The 22,068-nt window shown below is 43.5% G+C and overlaps 1 protein-coding gene across 2 annotated transcripts in view; it reads right to left on the minus strand.

The window, feature by feature from the left end:
• SRGAP2 (SLIT-ROBO Rho GTPase activating protein 2) overlaps positions 1-22,068 on the minus strand; it is a 539,260-nt gene that overhangs the window by 339,025 nt on the left and 178,167 nt on the right. For both annotated transcript variants that reach the window (XM_086923416.1, XM_086923417.1), the window contains one exon: positions 21,411-21,603. In XM_086923416.1, the coding sequence (XP_086779542.1) occupies positions 21,411-21,603 (193 nt within the window). The remainder of the gene's footprint in view (positions 1-21,410; positions 21,604-22,068) is intronic.

A 22,068-nucleotide genomic window follows, 5' to 3' on the forward strand; every position in this document is an offset into this window, starting at 1 on the left:
AGTTGAGAAAGTAACACGCAGGACGTGGGGCAGTGGGGGGGCAATAAGGAGTGTTCGGGAAAGCACACAGGAGCCCAACGGGAGGGACAGGGGGAAGCGCACTAGTGAGAGAGGAACATGGAGAGTGTGGGATACAGTGAGAGGTTGCTGTATCAGCAGCATTCTAACTTCTGTAACAACATGTGGTGTTGCTTTTCAGGTTTTGTTTTTGTACAGAATTTGTGATAATAAACATAAGACGTGAGGCACTCTGACGCCCTTCCAGATTTGGTTCACGCTTTATAAAACGTTCCAAAATTATAGCTGGAGGTCTGGGATGCATGGAAAGAGTGTTCTTGCTTTTTTTAATTACTTAATTGTGGAGCCTTATAACCCCAGCTCCGGTCAAGCACCAAAAGCGGATTCTCTTTACAGAGGCTGGGCTGGTGATGCTCTGTACCCCACATTTTTAATGTCTACACAACGCCTCTTCCAGGCCTGTTGAACTCTTTCAACCTTGCATGGAACAACTATGCTTTCTCTCTGAACTTTGTCCATAACAACAACTAGATTGTCCCAACTCCGGTTGATTGTAACCATTGTTGTTTGACCCATTCCTGTATTGGTCTCAGGTGTAGTCTTGCGTGTGGTATGGGGGGAATGCCAGAGGCCATTATTCCCATCATTTTCCCCACTGTCCTCTTCGTCAAACGTTGACCCTTTTGGTAGAGGAGACAAGTGCTAAGAAGCCTTACTAGCGGGAGTCATACTATAACTACCCTAGTAAAATAACTCCTTAATCTTGGCCTACAGCAGCCTCCATTACATCACTGGGGCTCAGACACAGATCTACAATGGTATTCCTGTACTGTCAAAGCTAACATTGTACAGTAATGCTGACCAGCAACACCACATATTACAGTAAACCCACCATCACCAATTACAGTAATGGAACCACCCAAACTCTGCCAACGCACTGAAGTCCTGACTTGCATCATATACTGCCACTGCAGCTTTACTAAATCCACCCAATCCTGTCCTCATGGATTATTGCCACTACAATAAAATGTATTGTACAAAGCTTGGTCCTTACTTCTCTTCTAGGGCTAAGAGTCCCCACCACAATGGTGTGATTGAATCACTACTGCTACTCCAACAATCAATAGGTGGTGGCACGACAAACCTTGATCTGGTATTCTTAAACAGTCTCAAATATTCCATAATCCAATGACATATGACATAACATGTCACGCCAGATGCATATTTTTAGGCTCCTGTTCAGTTGCGTCTCTTTGTTGTGTGGCATCTCAAAACATGCGACAGTCAAATAGAGCATACAAGTGAAACAGGATATCTTCACATGGCCTGCTGTCATTCACCATCAGGCTAGGATGTATTAGTGAGAGGGGCCCTGCAGCCTTACTACTTGTAATCCGAACACTGTCGTCTGTTCTAGCAGGACGAAGCATTACAACTGTTGAAAACAGACTACAAATGCAGAATTCGGTACCTGCTGAACTAGATCATGTTGTGCTTTCCTATTCTTAGGTACAATTAAAATGCTGAGACAAGAAGGAAGTGGAAGCCATGGGAGAGAATGAGGGAGCAAGACTGAAGGGAGGACAGCAGAGGAAAGAGGACATGTCATACATTGCTTCTGTAATGCCGGACGCGAAGTGCATTGCAAAACGCTAGGGAGAAGGACGAAACAGTGAACATGAGAGAAAATAGAAGGGCCATGAGGAATGATGGTACAGAAAGCACAGCTCTGAATGCTTCAGTGGACCAAGAAAAGCACTCTTCCAACAGACAAAGTGCTCCAAAAAGTGACTACTAAAGTAGTTGTGCACAGTTAGGAGTCGGAGTTAAGGTGGGACATTCTTTGCCAACACAAAAAGCTTTGAGAGGTAAGCTGCTGGGCCGAATAAAGCTGTTAGATGTCTAGGTTAAGGTGAATTTATTGATGAATGACATTTTTACTATTGCTCTCATGGATAGGGGCCTGACCTTTGAAGAACTGTTCAGAGGGAATGAATTCTATTTTCTATGATGGAATAAACTCCCATATCCCTTATAAAAGGGGTTATGTTTGACAGATTGAGAAACGTGTACAACAAGCACAGTGCAGAACACACACGTGCTCCTCGTTTGAAAACCTAGCATAGATGTGGATTAATTTATATTCTCACTCTTTATATTCCCCTGAACAGAACCTAAATTCTCCTGTTAATGTGAAGAAGTCTGCCTATATATAGGAGGCTATAACAAATGTCTTTAGTAGCATTTGTAAAGTTACAGAGGATATATTGGTTAAAAGCAAATATGTTCCGTTAAAACCTTATAATCAGCTCCAAAGTATATTCTGAAAAAAACAACTACCCAAACACACACATTTTGAGGCAGAAACATGCTAATTATGCATGTCTTATGGTGGCATTAAGCATTAAAAACTGGAGGTTGATTGCCAACAAGTATTATTTTGTGACTATGCCCTTCATTGTTGTAAATTACAATGCACTTGTGCATGCATGTATGCTTGGTTATCTACAAAACCTGTTGGGAGCACGTCTTTGTTTTCAGATTTGTGTGTGATACCATTAAATTCTAAATATTTTATGCATTTCATGTTTGACGAAATGGACAGCGTATGTGTGCCAGACCCCTATAAAACAGCAGGTATGACAAAGTAGCCCCTCCAACACTCCCCCTCCACCACTCCCCCCACCCTCAAATCCTGGTCAGCGCAGTCACAAAAGCTCAACAAGTCAACTGCTTGAACATTCATGCAAAACTGACAAATTCTTATACCAATTTTATCCATTTTGACCTTGGTTTAATATCTAGGTTGCCCCACTTTAGTAAGTACGTATCTATTAATATATATTAGGCACCACCAACCCGTAAGAGACATTTCAGGGTGATAAAGCACACACAGAACCACAATGACGACACTGATCTGAGATACCACAACATGTAAAGTAAAGATTAAAATCATTTCTAACACATACACCTGGGGCTAGGTCACCTTAAAAGTACAAGTAGTGCTTTCTCACTAAGGACCCGACACACCTGCAGGACACTTGGGGCCTGATTATGAGTTTGTCGGTGCTGAAGCGGACCGCCATGCCAGCTTCCTGTACCACCCAATCTGGCAGGTTGGGCCACCTGCCAGATTAGGAGTTTCCTCCTGTCTGGAGGACTTATTTTGGCGTCTCCCGGCGGTGCCTCAGAAAATGGCCATCGCAATGAGAATTCCAAAAACTGTTCCCGCCCGGCTAGGATTATAAAGTCCATGCCGTGCAGACACGGGTGCGTGCATACAGGGGGGGGCACATGTTTTGCCCCCTGCATTCAATCAAATGGTGTGAGGCACAAGGGCTTGTTTCCTCTCCACCACGGTTTTCGTGGAGGAGGAACCGCCTTGAAAACAGTGATGGAGAGGCAACTCTTAACATGCTTGGAGGGACCGCTGCAGTCCTGCCAAGCAGATCGCTGCCTCTACCCAACGCATGGCGGTTCCCTGGTGGCAGCAGTCTCAGTGAAGCCTGCCCACCCAACTTTTAATTGGGCGGTCGGACCGCCAGTGCGACAGATGCTGGACTGCCAAGCCACCAGCAGTCTGGCGGACCTCGGACTACCAGACTTTTAATCAGGCTCTTAATGTGACCACACCCAACACTGGCTCAGGTTGGGTTTACATTAAATGAGAGCCATCACTCTCTTTCAGGACAACATGAAACATTTTCCAAGCTTGCTGTGCCCACAGGAACGGTTATGTTTACAGATCAATATATGGTGGCGCTGATAAACCACAATTCCTCTTTACAGCATCATTGACAGCACGGTGGTGACTCGGTGCCAGTGTGTTATACTCTACGTACAACATTGCACTCTTTTGCTTTAAATAACAGCAGCCCATTTTATGGAGTACCTAAGGAACTCTAAAGCACTGCAGATGGATGGCGGCTATCTCAACGGAACAATTTCATGGCCCTTTGTCGCTTCAAATTAAAGGTATTTGAAAAAACAGATCATATAATGAAAGGAGAAAGGCATTCCACTGCCAGCACCAAAGGAGTCCAAATCCAATTTACTAAACTGACCAAGTCAATTTCACCCCCTCCCCTTTCACCCAAGTACATCTGCATCAGAAGGTCAGTTACACTTGTCAAAATGAAACAGGTAATTGAACGTAAGCATCAAAGGAGAGCCCTTCAGATCGTCATAGAAGCCTCCGTCACTACTATTTGTGTTTTCCTTCACTTTACTACCAGCACTGCATAATGGTTTATAGCTATGTCAATACATCAGCACCACAGACAGTACGCGAGCCATTAGAAAACAAGCCAAGAACTGTTGTGGAGCTTTCAAGACTTCCTGGTTATCTGAAGACCTTGCTACTCCCTACTAGGAAAACAATTGCAGGAAAGGGCACCTGCAATAAAGCTAGGTGGAAACAAAGGGCATGATTGACAACGAGCAGCGGATTAGTGACTTCTCTTGTACTGTTCACTGTCTCTGCTGCCTCCAACAACAAATGAACAGCCACCCAGGAGCAGCACCCTCTCCTCTAGAATGCGTTTCAATAAGATTTTCGCTTACGCACGGATCTGTCCTGTAGTTGGGTGGCGTTCAACCTCTACATAGAACCCTTTGAAGTCCTCCTGGTCAACAATGACTTCAAGAATAATCAATAAGTAGAAAATGCACAGTTCTAGCTGAAAGTTTAATTTGGATATGGGCACTGATAATCAGTAGAACTACTTCTGCACAATCCAAGCACAATGTCCATCATAGAATTAAGTTCACTTGTCTGACAACAGGAGTTTGTTTCAAGCATCAGCTACAAGAGTTAAGCCGAGAAAATCTACTCTCGGCAAGGAGCTTTGAAGACTCGCTCCATAAACCTTCGACTATATCCAAACCCTAGTATTCAACGGCGGCTCCACCATCAGTTTTAAAACCAGCATTATGAAGAAAATGTAAATTCCTTAGCATCACTTCACTGCTTCATATAGTGAAGGCTTTTTCCCTAAAACTCAGCAGAGTCCCACTTGACCCCCTCCCCACCCTGCCTAATATGCTGCAACCCATTTGAATATAAATCGAACAAAGGTTGGTTGGTGGGATCATGTCAACCCTCCAAAAACTCAATTTGTTCCCTTTACCTACATGTATTATCTTCAAAGTTTGCTGAAACTTTGTTAAATATCCCATCATCTTTTACAAGTAAAATCATGATCTTAAAGGCTCGCAACAACCACAGCCACAACATTATCAGGCTGGGAACGAGGAGGTTAGAAACTGCAGGAAAGGGGGGAAAACACCCTTCTCCTCCTGCTGAAACTCTACCTAGATCCAGCAAGCTCTGACTCTTCTTAATTTTCATAGGCAGCTAAAGACTTATCACATCAAGCAACATTGTGCCCTACAGGAACCCTCTCTGATGGGACACCAGCAACCCCCACTCTCTGCAGGTCCCAAACGTCTAACCTTCTAAGCTCTTCTATAACCATATCATTCTCGTATGTGCCCAAATGCTAACCTCTCAACCACACTCCTGACCCTGTATACTCTCCGGTGAAGCCCCTTTTTATCACAACATTGTACAGTGCAGCATTGCTTCACAGCTAGGTTTGCCCTATTCAAGTACCCCAAATGCCCACATGTGGACTACAGTTGTAAGTAGAGGCTGCAGTAGCATAATTTGGAGGTGTATATGTGCATACGCTGGCAGTAGAACTTTAGGTTGTCTTTTATACTGACACATGGAGGATTAGAGCCCAACAAGTGGTCGGAGATGCGGAAGCCCCTCTTAACCTTCCTTGAAGGACAACATCATTTTAATTAGCCTCTTAAGTGCTGCGTCGGGGCGTTGGCCGACGGCAGCACTACCTCCCCAGTGCTGCGCACGTTCATTGGACGTCCATTCAGCACTAGTTCTAATGGACAGCGCAGCACTGGGGAGGGATATTTGCGCCGCATCTAAGGTGTTAAGGTATTGTGCAACACAAAAATAAATAAGACAGAACCATAATGTAAAATCTGAAATAAAGAGTTAAACATTATGCTTTTACAAAAATTATCAACCTAAGACAAAAGCAGGTGTTGCAGATCACACTGATAATCTATTAAATACATTTAAAAAAAAATAAAAAAAATAAAAATAAAAACATGGTGGTTTAATTTATTAAAAAAAATGCTTGGCCTCAGCCAGTTCTCAAACAGAGTATAATGACCATATAATATTTGAAAATGTCCGGATACCATGTAGCTTGTAATAAGGGTTATATCTTCCAGAGATTGGTGTTGAGCTATATAACAAAGAGGAGGAATATAAACATTCATTTGGGTCAGAGAAATCTAGCCCTAACAGTGAAATCAGGTTTACCGATGTTATTTAGAAACACCTTTCAGAAGCAACTAAATTAAGAGCATGTTGGCAACATGCATTTCAAATAGGCACCCTTAGTCACACCTGTTCCTACCCATGATCCCTACCTACCAAACTTGCCTGGGTCATGTATATGTTATGTAGATTTGTAGAGCGCACTGTCACCCGGGAGAGTATCCTGGCACTGAGCAGGTGTGAGTCTAGCCAAACCTAGGGCCGAGTGGGACTACTTGAAAAGCCAGGTCTTCGGCTTCCTGCGGAATTTAAGAAGCAAGGAGGAGGCTCTTATGTGTAGTATCAGGTCACGATTTTGATCTTGTTGATGTTCCGCTTTAGACAGTTGGTCTTCATTCGTTGGACGATTTCAGTCATGCAGGCACTGAACTTGATCCCGGTACTGGGCGTCTAGTCCATGCGGGAGAGAATGAGTTGCCTGTCTTTGGTGTAGGAAAGGATGCTAATATTGTGAGAATGAAGGATGCTGGCTATAGGGATCATTTATGTGGTTAAGACGGTCGGGCTGAGGGAGGATCCTTGCGGAACTTCCCAGATGAGTTTGCAGGCGTTCCTAGGTGTACACATTCTTAGGTATTGTGATTATTTGCTAGACTGACCTTCTGACAGTCTCCCACCACTTCTATAAAAGTTCTAAAATAAAACTTGAATAAACTTGCCCTTCAACACAATTCCATAGCTTTTAGGTTTCGCTGAGGAGTCATTTCAACTAAATGGATCAGGACAGAATACACCCAGAAGCAAAAAAAAATAATAATCACTTGATAATGATGTATCCAAATTGTAACCTAAAACGAACTACTAAGGCCAGTTATGTCCATCAACTTGCCCAATTCAAGACTGCCCTCAAGTGAGTAAGTGCGCGGCACACTATCGTTATGGATACCGGGAAATATTTAGTAAAACCAAATGAGAGTTCCCAGAGATGTCGTAAACCGTACATTCCCTGTGGCCTCAGCCCCAACAAACTGTTTCGCCTTATTTTTTGCAAATAACTGCAAGGGCTACCGTATCTCGTGCACTGCTCTATTATCCCGCAACCTATCCAACCTCTACAAGTTTGCATGTGGTTAATTTAAATGAAAAGTGATCCACTGTTAGTAGCTTCTTCCTGATGTTGCTGTTTTTGACCGTCTTTTAAGCTGAAAGGCAGTGGTGTAACTCCCCTCCAATTCCTGGATCTGTCATGACACTGCTTATTATCACTGCAAACCCAAAGAATTCCAGGCATGTGCATTCGCCAACACTTCCCAGCTACGACCATCTGCTGTTTACGAGGCTCTCCTCCTGCGCCGGTGACAGATCTGATGCCATCCACCCTGCCAAGAGTGGGCATGGCGGAGGGGAGACACAGTGTCATGCAGCATGGCACATGCTCAGCGTCCCAGGTCTGCCCGCCCGCACCAGCTCATGCCACTCTGTGCCACAGCTTCGCGAAGTCACACATTTCTTCTGTTCGTTCTATATCCATTCACACAAAACCGTGTTTTTTCCACACCTCGGTAACAATGTAGAAGCAACAGCAGATGAGCGGGCCCAGCTGCTGGAAGACAGTCACATATTTCACATTTTAACACAAGTTCCCTATTCCAAAGAGACTTCTTAGTAAAGCAATGTTAAGGGGGGTTTCCAAAAGATTACAGTTTCCGCTCTGTGAAATGTTGAACTGTTGTCAAGACAAATGATGTGAAAAAAGAAAGCATTTATACAAACATTTTTAAAATATCACAATTTGGGACTTTAAAATTAGCAGCTGCTTTGGGTGGCTGTCACCGACATTACTGTGAAACCAAAACCAATTGACAGTGTGGAGGGGTGTGCCAAGGGGCTTTTGGATATGCCCTACGTCCAAAATTCCGGAAGGGCAAGAATGGGCAGCTCATGTCCATGTCAACAGTAACACCATGTTGGCACCCCTGGGCATGCTGTTTGCACGTCATAAATATCAGTGTGTTAACAGTGTTATTCAATGAAAGAAACCAATATTAGAATACTCAGACTGCAATAAATGTTCTCACAACAGCCCATAAAGGGGTACCTGGGATCTGATACCATGAAGCAAGTTGGCGACCCGAGATGGTGTGTAATCAAAAATAAATGACAAGAGATTAAATCCAAAGTGATTTACGGGTTCATAAACCAGATAAAAGATACAGGTTTGCAAGTTTTCAGACAGTACCTGCAGCTGTGATAGTCTTTCTTATGGTGAGCAAGAAGGGAGATAGGTCTATTTACATGCCGAATAAACACAAGGCATTAAGGTATACAAACAAGTCAGAAATTATGAGACAACCCAACAATTTTTTTCTCATTTCGAAGCCACTTTTTCTCTTCTCTCAATTTATCCTACAGAAGGATGAGCAATCCTGCTTTAGTCCTGTACAAAGGGCAGCTGTTCATCTCTGCTATAGTCTTTCTTTCCTTTCTACAGCTTTTTAAAATACTTGTAGGATGTGTTTCTGTTAAGGAGTTGCTATGTCATCATCACAGAGAAGTGGAAAGTCATGCCTTCTTTGAGGATGCCATACGCATCAGCATTCCACATAGGGTCTCGCGCCTAAACTCTGTTGGATTGTTGTATCGCAGCAGATTAGTCCAATAGAAAATACAGCCCATACTCAATTTCCGCCACCAGTTAAAATCACAGGAGTCGAGACATACACTTCCACTGTCAAAGAATGACAATTGATGATGGAGCACAACGCCAATAGTCACCGGTATAGCCTTGTTGATAAACTCATCCTGTTGACATAAATAGATTCAAACACACAAAAGGTGATGGGAGGAATGTTTGGAAATAGTTCAACCACAGTCAATCGCTCTGGGTAGCATTCCAAACCATCGTTTTTCGACCACTGGGCTACTGCAGCCGGATAACCACCCTATGCGTATCAGCACTGACACTACCCCTCATGTAACACTCCCTCCCAAAGTGCCAGGCAACGTCCCCTCTTGAAGGGAAAACGAGCAACCCCAGAACAATTTGGAGCTTGATAGTCCCTATCACTGAGGTACAGGTTGGATCCTGTGATACAGTGAGCAAGGGACCCATGTCTTAGCAGACCCTTGGCCACTTTGGCAGTCAAATGAAACACACATCTGTCATGGGAGGGTTTGTGGTAGGTCAGGGTCACTAATAGGGCATGACAAAACAAACAGTAGGGGAGGGCTAGAGGGACGTTTAAAGACCAATGCCTAAGTATTGTCCCCCAAAGGACTAACTTATACACGAAAAACTTAGGGGTCTAGAAGCTAAACCAGAAGAGTGTTTGCTAATGTAAAACCTATGTCTAATTAGTACTATAGGAATACAAAGAGTAACAGACCAAATCGCAAATAAATGAAACACCTGTAACCGTGAGTCACCCCAGTTGTTTTGGATTCCCATCAAAGTCTTACAAGATCAATATTATCATTTGGTAATCCCTGGCGGGTATTGTGTCTCCTGACCATTGAGATCACATGCATACCCTCTCGGATGGTTCGGGGTAGCGACCACAATCACACAGGTATCACAAATGCTGTTGATTCAGTGGGAAAAGTGCAGTGCAAAAAGAAAGAGTGGTGATTTAAAATAGGATAGGGAACTAACAGAAAAACTTTTAATAGGCGTTGGCCCCTTCCTGATTAAAAACAAGAACAGACTGGCAAAATTATCGCATTGATAACAAATATCTGCGAGGAGACCAACATGTTTCAGCCTCTGAGGGAGTTACCTCAGGCTTTCTTCAGGAGGCCTCCCCTGACTCAGTCACAGCTCGAGACAACGACGGACAGAGCGGGGTCTCACACATCCTGAGCCAGGTCCAGGAAGAGGAGAGGTCCACTCCCCGGAAGCACTGGTAACCAAGTACCTGCTTCCGAAGAGGAGTACGCACAGAAGAAGGAACACTATATCCTTTTCTGGCTCTTGTCACTTGTGTGTTTTTTTGTATAATTTTTCACACTCATTTATACACTTATACAGGCAGTAGCACAACTCAGAACAGAGACCCTGAAGAAAGCCTGAGGTAACTCCCTCAGAGGCTGAAACATGTTGGTCTCCTCGCAGATATTTGTTATCAATGCGATAATTTTGCCAGTCTGTTCTTGTTTTTAATCAGGAAGGGGCCAACGCCTATTAAAAGTTTTTCTGTTAGTTCCCTATCCTATTTTAAATCACCACTCTTTCTTTTTGCACTGCACTTTTCCCACTAAATCAACAGCATTTGTGATACCTGTGTGATTGTGGTCACTAATAGGGCAAACAGGCCTAAAGCATATTGACTTCAGGTCAAAAATGGCACCAGTGGATGATGCCACCCAATGTCAACAGCGCAAGCAAGTCTAACAATATTGGACATCAGTCTTCTCTCATGGGCTTCTTCAATCCATGGCTGAAGGTTTCCCGCGGTCTGGGACTGGAGGCCCCACTGTGACCGCTAAAATCATGAGGCACATTTCAAAATGCAGTGGGGTGAACGGCAAGCTAAGCAGATCACACACCCTGGAGACAACTTGCAACGAGATGAAAGCTGGATACTAGTGGATTTTATGGGATGCTCCTTAAGAGTCCACATAATAACCAATGTAGTATTACTACAGGGAACAGGAATGACCAATGGCCTCGTTATTAACTGACTGCACTTGGTCATTTTTTGCCAATTTCCCACCCAAGTGGAGTTAATGATTCCACACGAGCAGACATTGGTTGTACGCCAGATTTAAAGATTGGGAAAGACGTTTTCTTGCGGATTTATATCTCACATACCGGTGTATAGTTTTGGGAGAGCGAAAGCTAGAGAGAAAGCGAGAGTAAAAGAAAAAGCGAGAGAGAAAGTGAGAGAGTAGAAGAGAAAGAGAGCGTGTAAAAGAGAAAGCGAGCGTGTAAAAGAGAAAGCGAGCGTGTAAAAGAGAAAGCCAGAGTGTAAAAGAGAAAGCAAGAGTGTAAAAGAGAAAGCGAGAGAGTGTAAAAATGTTGACTTCGACCCAATATTCAACCTAGTGCGTGAAGGCTCCCGAGGGCTGGGCTGTGAATTGCTATGGTCAGTACCGCTTGTGCGGCACCCCGAGAAAGGAAAAATAACTTTCAAATGTCACAGCCTCCAAAATCACCACTTTGACAGAGGGGGCATTTTAATAGCTTCCCTACCACACTGCCCGTGCCACAGGAAAGCATCACGGGAGGCAAGAGAAAAAAGTGCGCTTAAAAAATAAAAAATAAAGCATAAACAAACCCGTTATGGCACACTTGCCCCCACCTGCCATTCTAAACAAAAACCCATACACATTGTTGGGCAGACAAACGCACTTTTTCCGCTGGGACACAAATGGTTAAAATATGAGGACAGGTGAGAAGCCCGGACGCACTTTTCTCCTCATATTTTCCCAGTTTTTTTGCGCTTCGACAGAGTATAAATGAGGCTGCTGGGTGTTTTATCAGTACATCATTATAAGATGTAACCCTTGGAATGGGGAACAGTGACCAGATTTGCCTCCTTTCCATCATGGTGCCCCTGGATAAATTCCACCTGTTTTCCCAGCTGCAAAATGCGTCTGGGGAATTTTTTGTGAGGCGCGGGGTTTCCCTCATACTCCGAATTGAGCGCCCAAACGGGGATTTACAGAAACTGGTAATGAAGCCCCGAGCATCACGAGCGCGCACTACGCATACACAAGGAGTAAGAAAGTGAAAAATGACAGGGAAGTTAGAGTCAGAAATAGCAGTGAGTCACCAGACAGATTTCTACAAGCCCTGCAACGTTGCCGAGTCAGCAATAACCATGGCTGACAGTAAGTACTGCAGGGCCGGCCCCGGCCCCGGCTGATGCCTCCACATTTACACATCACTTCCCTGGCCCGTCCGTACAGTGGTGCACACCGAGCCAGGACAGAGACGCCTGAACATCCGGGCCCTCACACAAATACGTCTTTAGAAGAAGTTTATAATAAACCACAGCATGGGACGCGAAAACAAGAGTGCAAATAACATTTTGCAAACCGTGAAAAGGACACTTTTCAGCCGCTTGGAGTAAACACAGACGTAAGTGAATCCATAGAGGCTGTACGGGCCGGACCCGAGAGCCTGGTACGGGCCCCTCGTACAGACTTAACGGGCACCTGAGCCTCGGGCAAAGTCAACAGAGCCCGAGGAATTGGTCCCCTATAGCTGCATCCACCCATGCAATAGAAACACCCGGAACGCTACATAGTCTCGCACAGTGCAACGAACTAGAAGATCATAGCCTACAAGCCCTGCAGGACATTCAAACGTCTCAGTACAGCAGGGATTCAGATATTTTAAATCAAATAGATACCCATTATGGAAACTGAGTTAAGATCGGAAGTAGTGCTTGAGGTGCTGCCTTAAAGCACCAGTAAGGCATCGCGGAGTATTTCTGACTCATTTCTTAGCTGGTGTTTCTGGTGAGAACTGCCATGAAATAAATGCGCCAGTAATCGCTACTAGTGGCTTCACAGACTTCGGTCAGGATAATTAGACCACACAGACAGGGCTTTAAGTGGGCCGGGGTGAGTACCGGCAGTTTTTCACAGGGGGCCTCGAAACGGGTCTCTGTTTTGTGTAGGGTGACCAACTGGCATGGGTGCAAATTCAGGACGGTGAGGGTCAAAATTCAGGGCAAAGGGTCAAAATTCAGGACAAAAATTCAGGACAGGAGGTCAAAATTCAGGACAAAACTTCGGTACAAAAGGTACGTTTTACAGACACATCAAAGAAGGTCACGTAATAGTATATAAGTAATCCCATTTATATTCAAACATTCATCCATCCATTTGCAAATCTATCCATCATGTATCCTTCCATCCATCATTTCACTCATCCATCCACACTTTCACTCATCCATCCATCCACCCTTTCACCCTTTCCATCCCTACACTCATCCATCCACTCTTCCACCCAATCATCCACTCATCCATCCAGCCATTTATCCACTAATCCATCCAGCCATTTACCCTTTCACTCATCCAGCCATCCTTTTACTTACTCATCCATCCACCCAGTCACTCAACCTTCCACCCATTCACCTTTTCAGTCATCCATCCATCCTCCCTTTCTCTCTCCATTGACCCTTTCGCTTAGCCATCCTTCCTTCCATCCATCCACCCATCCTTCTACTCATCCACTCATGAATCCATCCATTGACCCTATCACTCATCCATCATTTTACTCATCCATCCACCCATTCACTCCCCCATCATCCACCCTTTCACTCATCTATCCATCCTTTCACTCATCCATCCACCCTTTTACCCATCCATCTACCCTTCCACCCATACATCCATCTATTTACCTTTTCTCATCCATCCACCCATTCACTCACCGATTATCCACCCTTTCACTCAACAGTCCATCCTTTCGCTCATTATCCATCTATTCTCCCTTTCATTCATCCATTCACTCTTTCACTAATCCATCCAGGCCTCTACCCAACCCTTCACTTACTCAATCGCCCAACTTTTCATATTAACTATGAGCTGAGCCTTTGGCTGCAGAGTTGCAGACAGAAGAGGCCCATCAAGAATTTCCCCCTTTCTTTAGTTCATAAAACAAGGAGTGGGGTGGGGGCAAAATTACGGACAAAAGGTGTCAGTAAAAAGGATCCTCACGGACAACGGAGTTTTGTGCCCTGGCACAGGCGGTCCGTTTTTTCCGGACACAGTGACAGCAGGTACATGGATGTGCGCGTGCTCACACTGCTCCTAGTGGAGAAGTCATGGAATGACGGCATACCAGGCAAGTGTTGTAGGGGAACAGAAATCCTTCAAAGGGAGTCATTTTCTCTCTGGATTTCCCTTCTCTTTTTGAAACTCAGGAGCAGCAACATTGTTGTGGTGTCAAAGGGTCTTTGAGTGGAAGCTTTCTCGACATTATATACAAGCCATAGTTACTGCTTATTTATCTTGCAACTAACAACCACTGACAAAGTCAATAGTACTGATTTTTAGCTTATGTGTTTTAAAACCACGTCCTTAATTGCATTGGCCACGCCCCTTTGAGACCATACCACCCCAGTTTTTTCATCCCACTTAAAGCCCTGCACACAGAGGTTGTCGGTCTCACCATTCTAACTTCTTTCTGCTGAGGCCACTGAACGCGAGGGCCAACATAGGGAAAGAGATCTAGAAACCTGCTTCTGTAGGAGTCCAGAACGGCAGACGCCCACAAACATTTTACTAAGAAGGCCAGTGATGCACAGTGCTGCTCTCCACCCACGTTAGGGGTATTCACCATTGCCTTGATATACGGCAGGGTCAGTCAATCCACCCCAGGAACCGGTGTTTGACATTAAGGCCGCAGGTTCAAGTTCTGGCGGGTCCACTCGGCCTTTCACCCTTCCCACGATAAAATGTATACCAATGATTTGTTTAACAGTTCTGTTTATTCAGCAACAAGATGCGCCAAACAGGAGCATGTGTGCTTTATAAACACACGTTAATTTAGTTACTACATTGATGAGGAATTACAAAAGAACTGTGACTTTCACCCACAATATGGGGAAATACACCATAAATAGGAGAGTGGAATGAGGGGTTGAGCGGCGAAGAGAAGAGTGGAGTGAGGGGGTTGAGCGGAAAGAGAAGAGTAGAGTGGCGTAGACTCGAGTGGGGTAAATTATAGTGGCCTACAATGAATTGTCGAAGAGTAGAGTGGCATAAGGTGGAGCATGTATGGCGTTTTAGCCACTTCCTTATAGACAACACATTTTCAATTGAAGCACATACAGTTTAAATGATAAAACTACACAGCGCACAAACGATAATGTTTGCAAAAGGCATCACCTAGTGTATTGATTTGTTTTGATTGTATTAAAATATTTGTTCCCACAACATTTCAGAATAACAAAAAAATGTGCTTCATTTGTGCTTTCCTAATTCGGATACATTCTGAAATATTTGCAGTTTATTTACAGACATGGAAATTTTGTTGCAAAATCCTTTTCTTCCCAGTGCCCAGCAAGATGGTCAGATAAATCCTTTCACTTTGAAGTAAGTGAAAGAAAAGTAAACACCAAGCTCCCTGGAAGACAAAGCTTAGCATTTGACCCCTGTCTTTGAAGGCACAGCAAATGTGACCAGGATAACATTTTAAGGGCCTGTTTACAGAAAGCGAGCACTTCTGAAATACAGTAAACCGGCAATGCTCCATAGGATGGGCAAAGTCATGCTGGACAGCCTAAAAAACTTTAGTCACCAAATAGATTGCTAGAAAATGTGTTACAAACCAGAAAGCCAATGGTAAGCAATAGGTGGAACGCATTCCCAGGGAAGCTTTCAGAATGCCCGCAATAAGACTCTTTACAACCAGACAGCTGCGCCGTCTGTAAGGTTTTGGCCTAAAAAGAAAAGCTAAATAATGGAAAGAAAGCGTTAGAAGACCAGAAGTATTCATGCACCACCCACCGCACTGAAGTGCATTTCTTTTTAAGTAGATGTGCCCATTTTATCAGGCAAATGCCATCACTCACAGTACAAGAGAGCCAATGGCTGAAGTGGGACGACTTGCAACCCATACTGCGGAGATAAGGGAAGTAATATGTGAATGGCATGAACAGAAGGCTGGATGAAGAGGGCTGACTTAGGCCAGCTGTATGTGTATATGTATGTTATTTTAAGTATGGCCTTTGTGGCAGCTTTAGGCACCTCGCCAGACTGTTTTTCCAAACAAAAATCATATACATTATACATATATAAAGGGGTTCTTGTCATTGGGCTTCAACCATTAGTCTGTTAAATTGTCACTCACATTAGCATACACCATGGGGCAAATTTTCTGCGACAGCACAAAGGGTTTGTGACTGCACCAATCCTGTGCATATTGTTCACATCCACTTATATTAGTTTCTTTCTCTTCAGTGACAGACCTGTCTCAAAGTGTTCTTATTTTATTTACTTTTTTATATTAATCATAAAAGCGGACTAATAATTTTGCCTGCTCTTTGGGTACCCAGTTAGATTGGTGCTTTAAACTTTATCTTCCACATCCTTTGTAAATGTTTGTGGCATTTAAAGTGGCATTGCATAAATGTAGCTGCCAGTGATAAGTGGCATTGCAACACTGTAAAATGTCTGCGATTTGGGTCCTTGGTTAGGTGATGATTTAGTGTGTCCTACACAAATAAAATATATGCTGCACATCTGAGAGCATTCCTTTTTAAATACATCACTAGCAAAACAGCCACATGAATAAATGTTTATTTTTTATTTAAGCCTAATATTTTTATTGCGAGTATAAAATGGCCACGTATCAGTGGCAGCACTTAAAAAAAAATGGTGGCATTTGCTTGCCAAAGCCGAAGCTATTTGCTTTGTAAATACTTTTTATTAGAGAAAACTAGAGACAGAATAGCTTTCTCTAGGCCGGACTTAAAGGTTTTTTATTTGCTGTAACACCCATTTTTCTGATTTTTTTTGTCAGCACTCATAAGGCAGTGCTGCTTGCTGACTAAGTATAAACATGGCAGTCATCTTGGCAAGGTATTCTACATACTTTAGTTTTGTTTTACAATTCCATGATGGTTGTTCTATTTAAATTCATTGAGAGTAGTGGTGCAGCAATGGGGAATAAGCAACGACAAAAGCAACTGAAAAATAGGTGCTACAGAAAAGAATGGAAGATCTTGCTTCAAAAAGCCATGTACATAATACTTCAAATTGTTCTTACAATGGCGCTTTGAGTCAACCCCTTGTTCATGATTGGCATTGCCCATTCTAATTCCCTGCTTGCCATTTGATGACTTTTCTCCCTATTCTTGCATTTGTCTCACCATTGTAGCATGTTGATTTAGCATATTTGATAGGATGACGTTTATCCTTTCACTGCTGACGTCAGGAAACTAACATTTCCTTTTGCATTTTCTACAACATTTTAGTTTTAGCATTCAATCTAACTATGTGGCACGTTCTCTTCCTCTCATTGCACCTGGACGCTCACTCCCACTTCCCCTGCAGGACAACTTTTTCTGGGCGATTATTCCCCTCTGGTCACTTGCGTGTTCCCCCATATTAACCTAAAGGCAATTCTCTCTTAATCCCAAAGCTGTGCCCTTTCACCCAAGCAGGCTCTGGACACTCCCACCTGCCGTGGCTATCGGCTTTGCCGATGCCTGGACAATTGTGGCACAAGCATTAGGTAGGCCAATACCATCAGGAAGCAATCTTGCAAATGTTATTTTTAATTGTTTATTGTAGTTATACTATTCCAAGATGGCCACCACATAGGGGATAGACACAACATAGCTACCACCGTGGAATAGCAGAACAAAAACTACAAAAAAAAGAAAAAATAGAAGCCTAGAGTGTCGACTCAACGGAATTGGCTTTGCAAAGTGTTGCATCACACATGCACTGGTAAAGCCAATACTGGTGTCAGCAAAATGAGTCTAACTAGCTTTGCCACGGTCTGTTTCACTAGCATCTAGATGTTTTTGTCTGCACTCTCACCTTTCCAAACAACCAAACATTGGGCAATGCCAATAGCAAACATTACAAACCTCAATCCTAGTGGCTTTACAATGTTTGTTTTCATTACACACAGGGTACAACTGTCAGGAATCAAAGAAGTAGTAATCTGGATTAGAAGAGCTCCTAACACATGACAATTTAAGATTGCGTGATTACAGTGGTGATGTCACCAATTGGCAAATTTACCAAAATGAGAGAGTGATAATTCCACCCAATCTCAAATTTGCTATGCAGCCTTAATTTTATTTGAAAACCATGCTGGACCAGCTGAAAGAGTTTCTTTTGGGGGGTTAAATGGCGCACACCCCTGAATATGTATGACTGTAGTGATGAAGAAACCGGGTGCTCCACTGACAAATTGTAGGAACCTACGACCCAGTGATTGTAGCCACTGATTAAATATCACAGGGAGAACTATCGGAGCAAGGCTCGTTGCTCAGCCACATTCATCAATAAACGCTCTCCCAGTGCAATTACTGGAGAAATCAATAGTCCATTGATTATCTCATTCAATTCACCACTAATAATTAGAGGTCTTTGTGCTCCTATTAAGCAGGCTATGTGACTGGGGCTGGGGTGTGTTGTTCCTCTCCAACCCTGAAACCTGGTCCCTGCGAGAGTGTCTGAGACCATCCAACTGCAGAAGAGAGCTACAAGGTCCTTTGTAGGATTCCGGATGGCAATGAACCCCGGAGAGATCTCGGTGCTTGTAGGATCCTCGAGACATTACCTCCCATTACAAGCTTAGGATCGTAGAAAACCTCGACATCTGGGGGAAGATAGAAGTGCTCCTTGTTTGGATCCTAGAGACCCTTGAGGAATCATAGCCTCGGACATCCCTCAAATCCAACACGATCCCTGCTCTTATTATGATGATCGTAAAGGTCACTCCCAGCACATTAATAAGGAAAAAAGTTTGGTTTCTTACATAACGCTAGTAGTAAAGTCAAACAAATAACTGCTGCCACACATAGCACTTCACTATCAGACCCTCCTGTGGGTTCCCTATTCTCTTTGCAGGGAAAATTAGAAAGAAATGAAAGTCGACATGTCCAGCATTCTCACCTAGAAGAAAATTAAAAATGGAAGAGCAGGAATAAACTCTCGAAAAATAAAACACATTTTCAAACTGGGCAGCAAGATAGATGCCCACATGTAGCACAGACGTGAATAGAACAGGCTCTGAAGCATGCTGTATGAATATTTACAGTTTACATATGAACTATAATCATGATGCACTGGAACAAGACCGCGTACGCTACTGAAGCATATCTGTGATTTCAAATATGAATTATAAAATACACCTCCATGGTGCACAATTCAATAGGAGACCAGAAAGAGGAAGGGCTAATAAATCCTGGTGCACAGTTAAAACACATCCAGGGAGGGCCTCCAACCCTCAGGAGAAAGTCACCATAGAAAACTTTCCGATCAGGGAGAAGCTAAAAAGTGTAAAATTCAACATATTATGTGTACAGCTGAGTTTTATTACACTGAACGTCATCTTGTATAGATTGGGTTTCATACTGCCCCAAAGTATGAAAGGATGAAGGGAATGTGGCTTTAGTGGAAAGGAAATATGCCACGATTGAAAAGGAGTTGTTCCATGTCCCGTCCATCGAACATTTCAGAAATCCTATTTGAGTCTGTCAATCTGAATGAAAATCAAACCATGAAAAGGTCGTGAATCTACTTCCCCTGTAAAGGGTGGCCGGGGAGGACTCCACAGCACATAGAAACAGACTATATTACAGCAGTACATGTGCAACGCCCTCTATAAAAAAGTAACATTAGGGCTCAGTGGATATCCATATGTCTAAGTGACAGCACTAGTTCTCCTAAAATCAGTGTCAATAGTGGAAGACCAGATTGGTTCATAAGGCCAAAATTGCGTATTCAACAGGTAAACAGCAACTAAAGGCAATGGGGTCTCAGGGACCGATTCCAGGAATTGGCCTGATCCATGGACGCTTCCGGGTTCATCGAAAAACGAGGAAGGGAGCTTGCTGGACTAAAATGAAGTAAAGAATTAGAAAGTGTAGACTGATGTTGGCATTCTAACGGTATACAAGAGGCATGGTTGGGGCAGCGCTAAAGAACCAGGATGGAGAAGGGTACTTCATGATAGTCTGACAAAGGAAGATGGATTCTTGGCAAGACCACAATTTTCATGTTGGATCAGAAGAATAAGAAGTCCATGGAATGGCCAATAAAATGGAGGAGCCCGAGAGCCCGGTTTGTCCAGCAGATCAAGACGTATTAAATTATTTTTCACTTGAGAAGTGTGAGCTTCAAGGAGTGCTAAAATACGGAGGAGCTTTTCGCCATACATGAAACAGCCAGAGGACTGTAAAGGAGAATACAAACCACTGTGAAAGGAGGGATTTCTGCATAGCATTTGCTATTTATTCAGCGTATTTAAGTGCTTTCAATTTGAGATACTACATAAGTGTTGCCTAATATAATAGCAATGGCGCTAACCACCGCTGAAAGTTGGTCTGCATGGAAAATTCTGTAACTAGAGGGCACAGCACGAGTGAAATCTGGAATGGAACATGGCTGAAGGTTGGCTGGCAGTCAGTAAGTCAAGGTTTCTCATCAATTTGTCACAAATTAAAGTGATTCTGATATGACATTATGTATTAAGTTTACATCCGTGTGAAAACTCATCTCAACATATCCAGTGTTTATGCATGCCCCATTTAGGTTTAAAAGCACTTTGACTGTGTTTTGGTGCGTCCTGGGGACCATCTTGCTTTCCCCTCCTAAGATGGCGCAGGAGAGTGGGAAAACTCCAACTAAGGTACCAAACACTGTCCTTCATCCACAAGAAGCACTTTGGGTTTAGAATGTACTAATATCTTTAAAATTTAACAGGTTTACACAAAATCTTTCTGGTGGGCCCATGTGGGAAATGGCTTTGCCAAGAATGGGCCGATGACGGGAGTGGAAAAGGAAGCTCCTGCCAGTCACACAGACACTGCACTATGTTCTGCAACGCTGGTGAGGTAGGAAAGATACTGATACACAATAAAAGGATGTTGTTTTCTTGGCATCAACCCAATGCGACAAGCTTTCAATGTGCATCCTCCTGTTACTTAGCGCTGTCAACTTGCTCAGGCTTAAGTCTGAAGTCCCAGGGATGCAAGTTGAAGCCTCACATGTGAAAACATCACATCGATGACGCGCATCAACACATTCCACGATAAGGTTTCTTGTTAAGTAGCAGCTGTTTCTTCAAACTGTCATCCTTGTTTCTGCACGAGGCATATTTGTTAATCACACTTTGGATGAAATTTTCAGCAGAGCTAGAATTTATAGGATAGGACAAGAAGCTTTTGAAATGGGAATTACAAGATGAATTAACGATAAAAAATTGTACCCATCACATTCATCATCCAAAGCAGAATATAATCTTAAACAATACACCAAGGACATTAACATTTTCTGCAAACAATGTCCAACATTTCATGCCAATAACCAATTAATTCAAAATCTTTCATGTGATAAAGATATTTGAATCCTAGTTTACGAAGTAACAAATCCAGTGAGCACCTACTTCAACTGTTGGTCTTTGGTGCTCCTAGTTTTTGCCAGGAATCGCTCAGCCAGCTTCTCCAGGTTCCGCGAGTAGTCCATCTCGATTTCTGCCTTCTTGCGGAAGAAGTCCTGCAGATCCTGGAGGAGCTGCACGCGCAGCTCGCACTGCTGGTCCAGGCATTTCAGCTGCTCCAACAGCTGGGCACGGATCTCTGCAAGCGAGAGGAAAATGGAGGTGAGCAAAGTATTCACGGTGCGCTGCCCGGAGAACCTGCAAGGAAGCAGGATGTCAAAACGTACAAGTAGGGGGCCACAGAGCTAAATCACAGGACTAACTGGCTCTCAACATTAAATAAGCCTTGTTCAGTTTTCAGAAACCAAGCATATATTAATCTATTTAATGGACAACAGCCATCAAAACCTCAAAAGAAAACACCCAACGACCAGAGTCCAAAGGGTACAAACACCCCATCTCATGACCCCCATGGCGCCAATCAACCAAACCTTGGGGTTCTATTGAACAGCCAAGTATCTCAAGAAGGATCACATCCTACAAGGCATGCCCAACGAAAACATGCACCGAAGACCTAAAGGCACACTGACCTCAAACTGTACCCAAAGGGTTCAAATACCTGCCAATACCCAATTCTGCCCTTCTGGGAAAATCACTTAACCAC

This window comes from Lissotriton vulgaris, chromosome 5, assembly GCF_964263255.1.
Source record: "Lissotriton vulgaris chromosome 5, aLisVul1.2, whole genome shotgun sequence".
NCBI lineage: Eukaryota > Metazoa > Chordata > Amphibia > Caudata > Salamandridae > Lissotriton > Lissotriton vulgaris.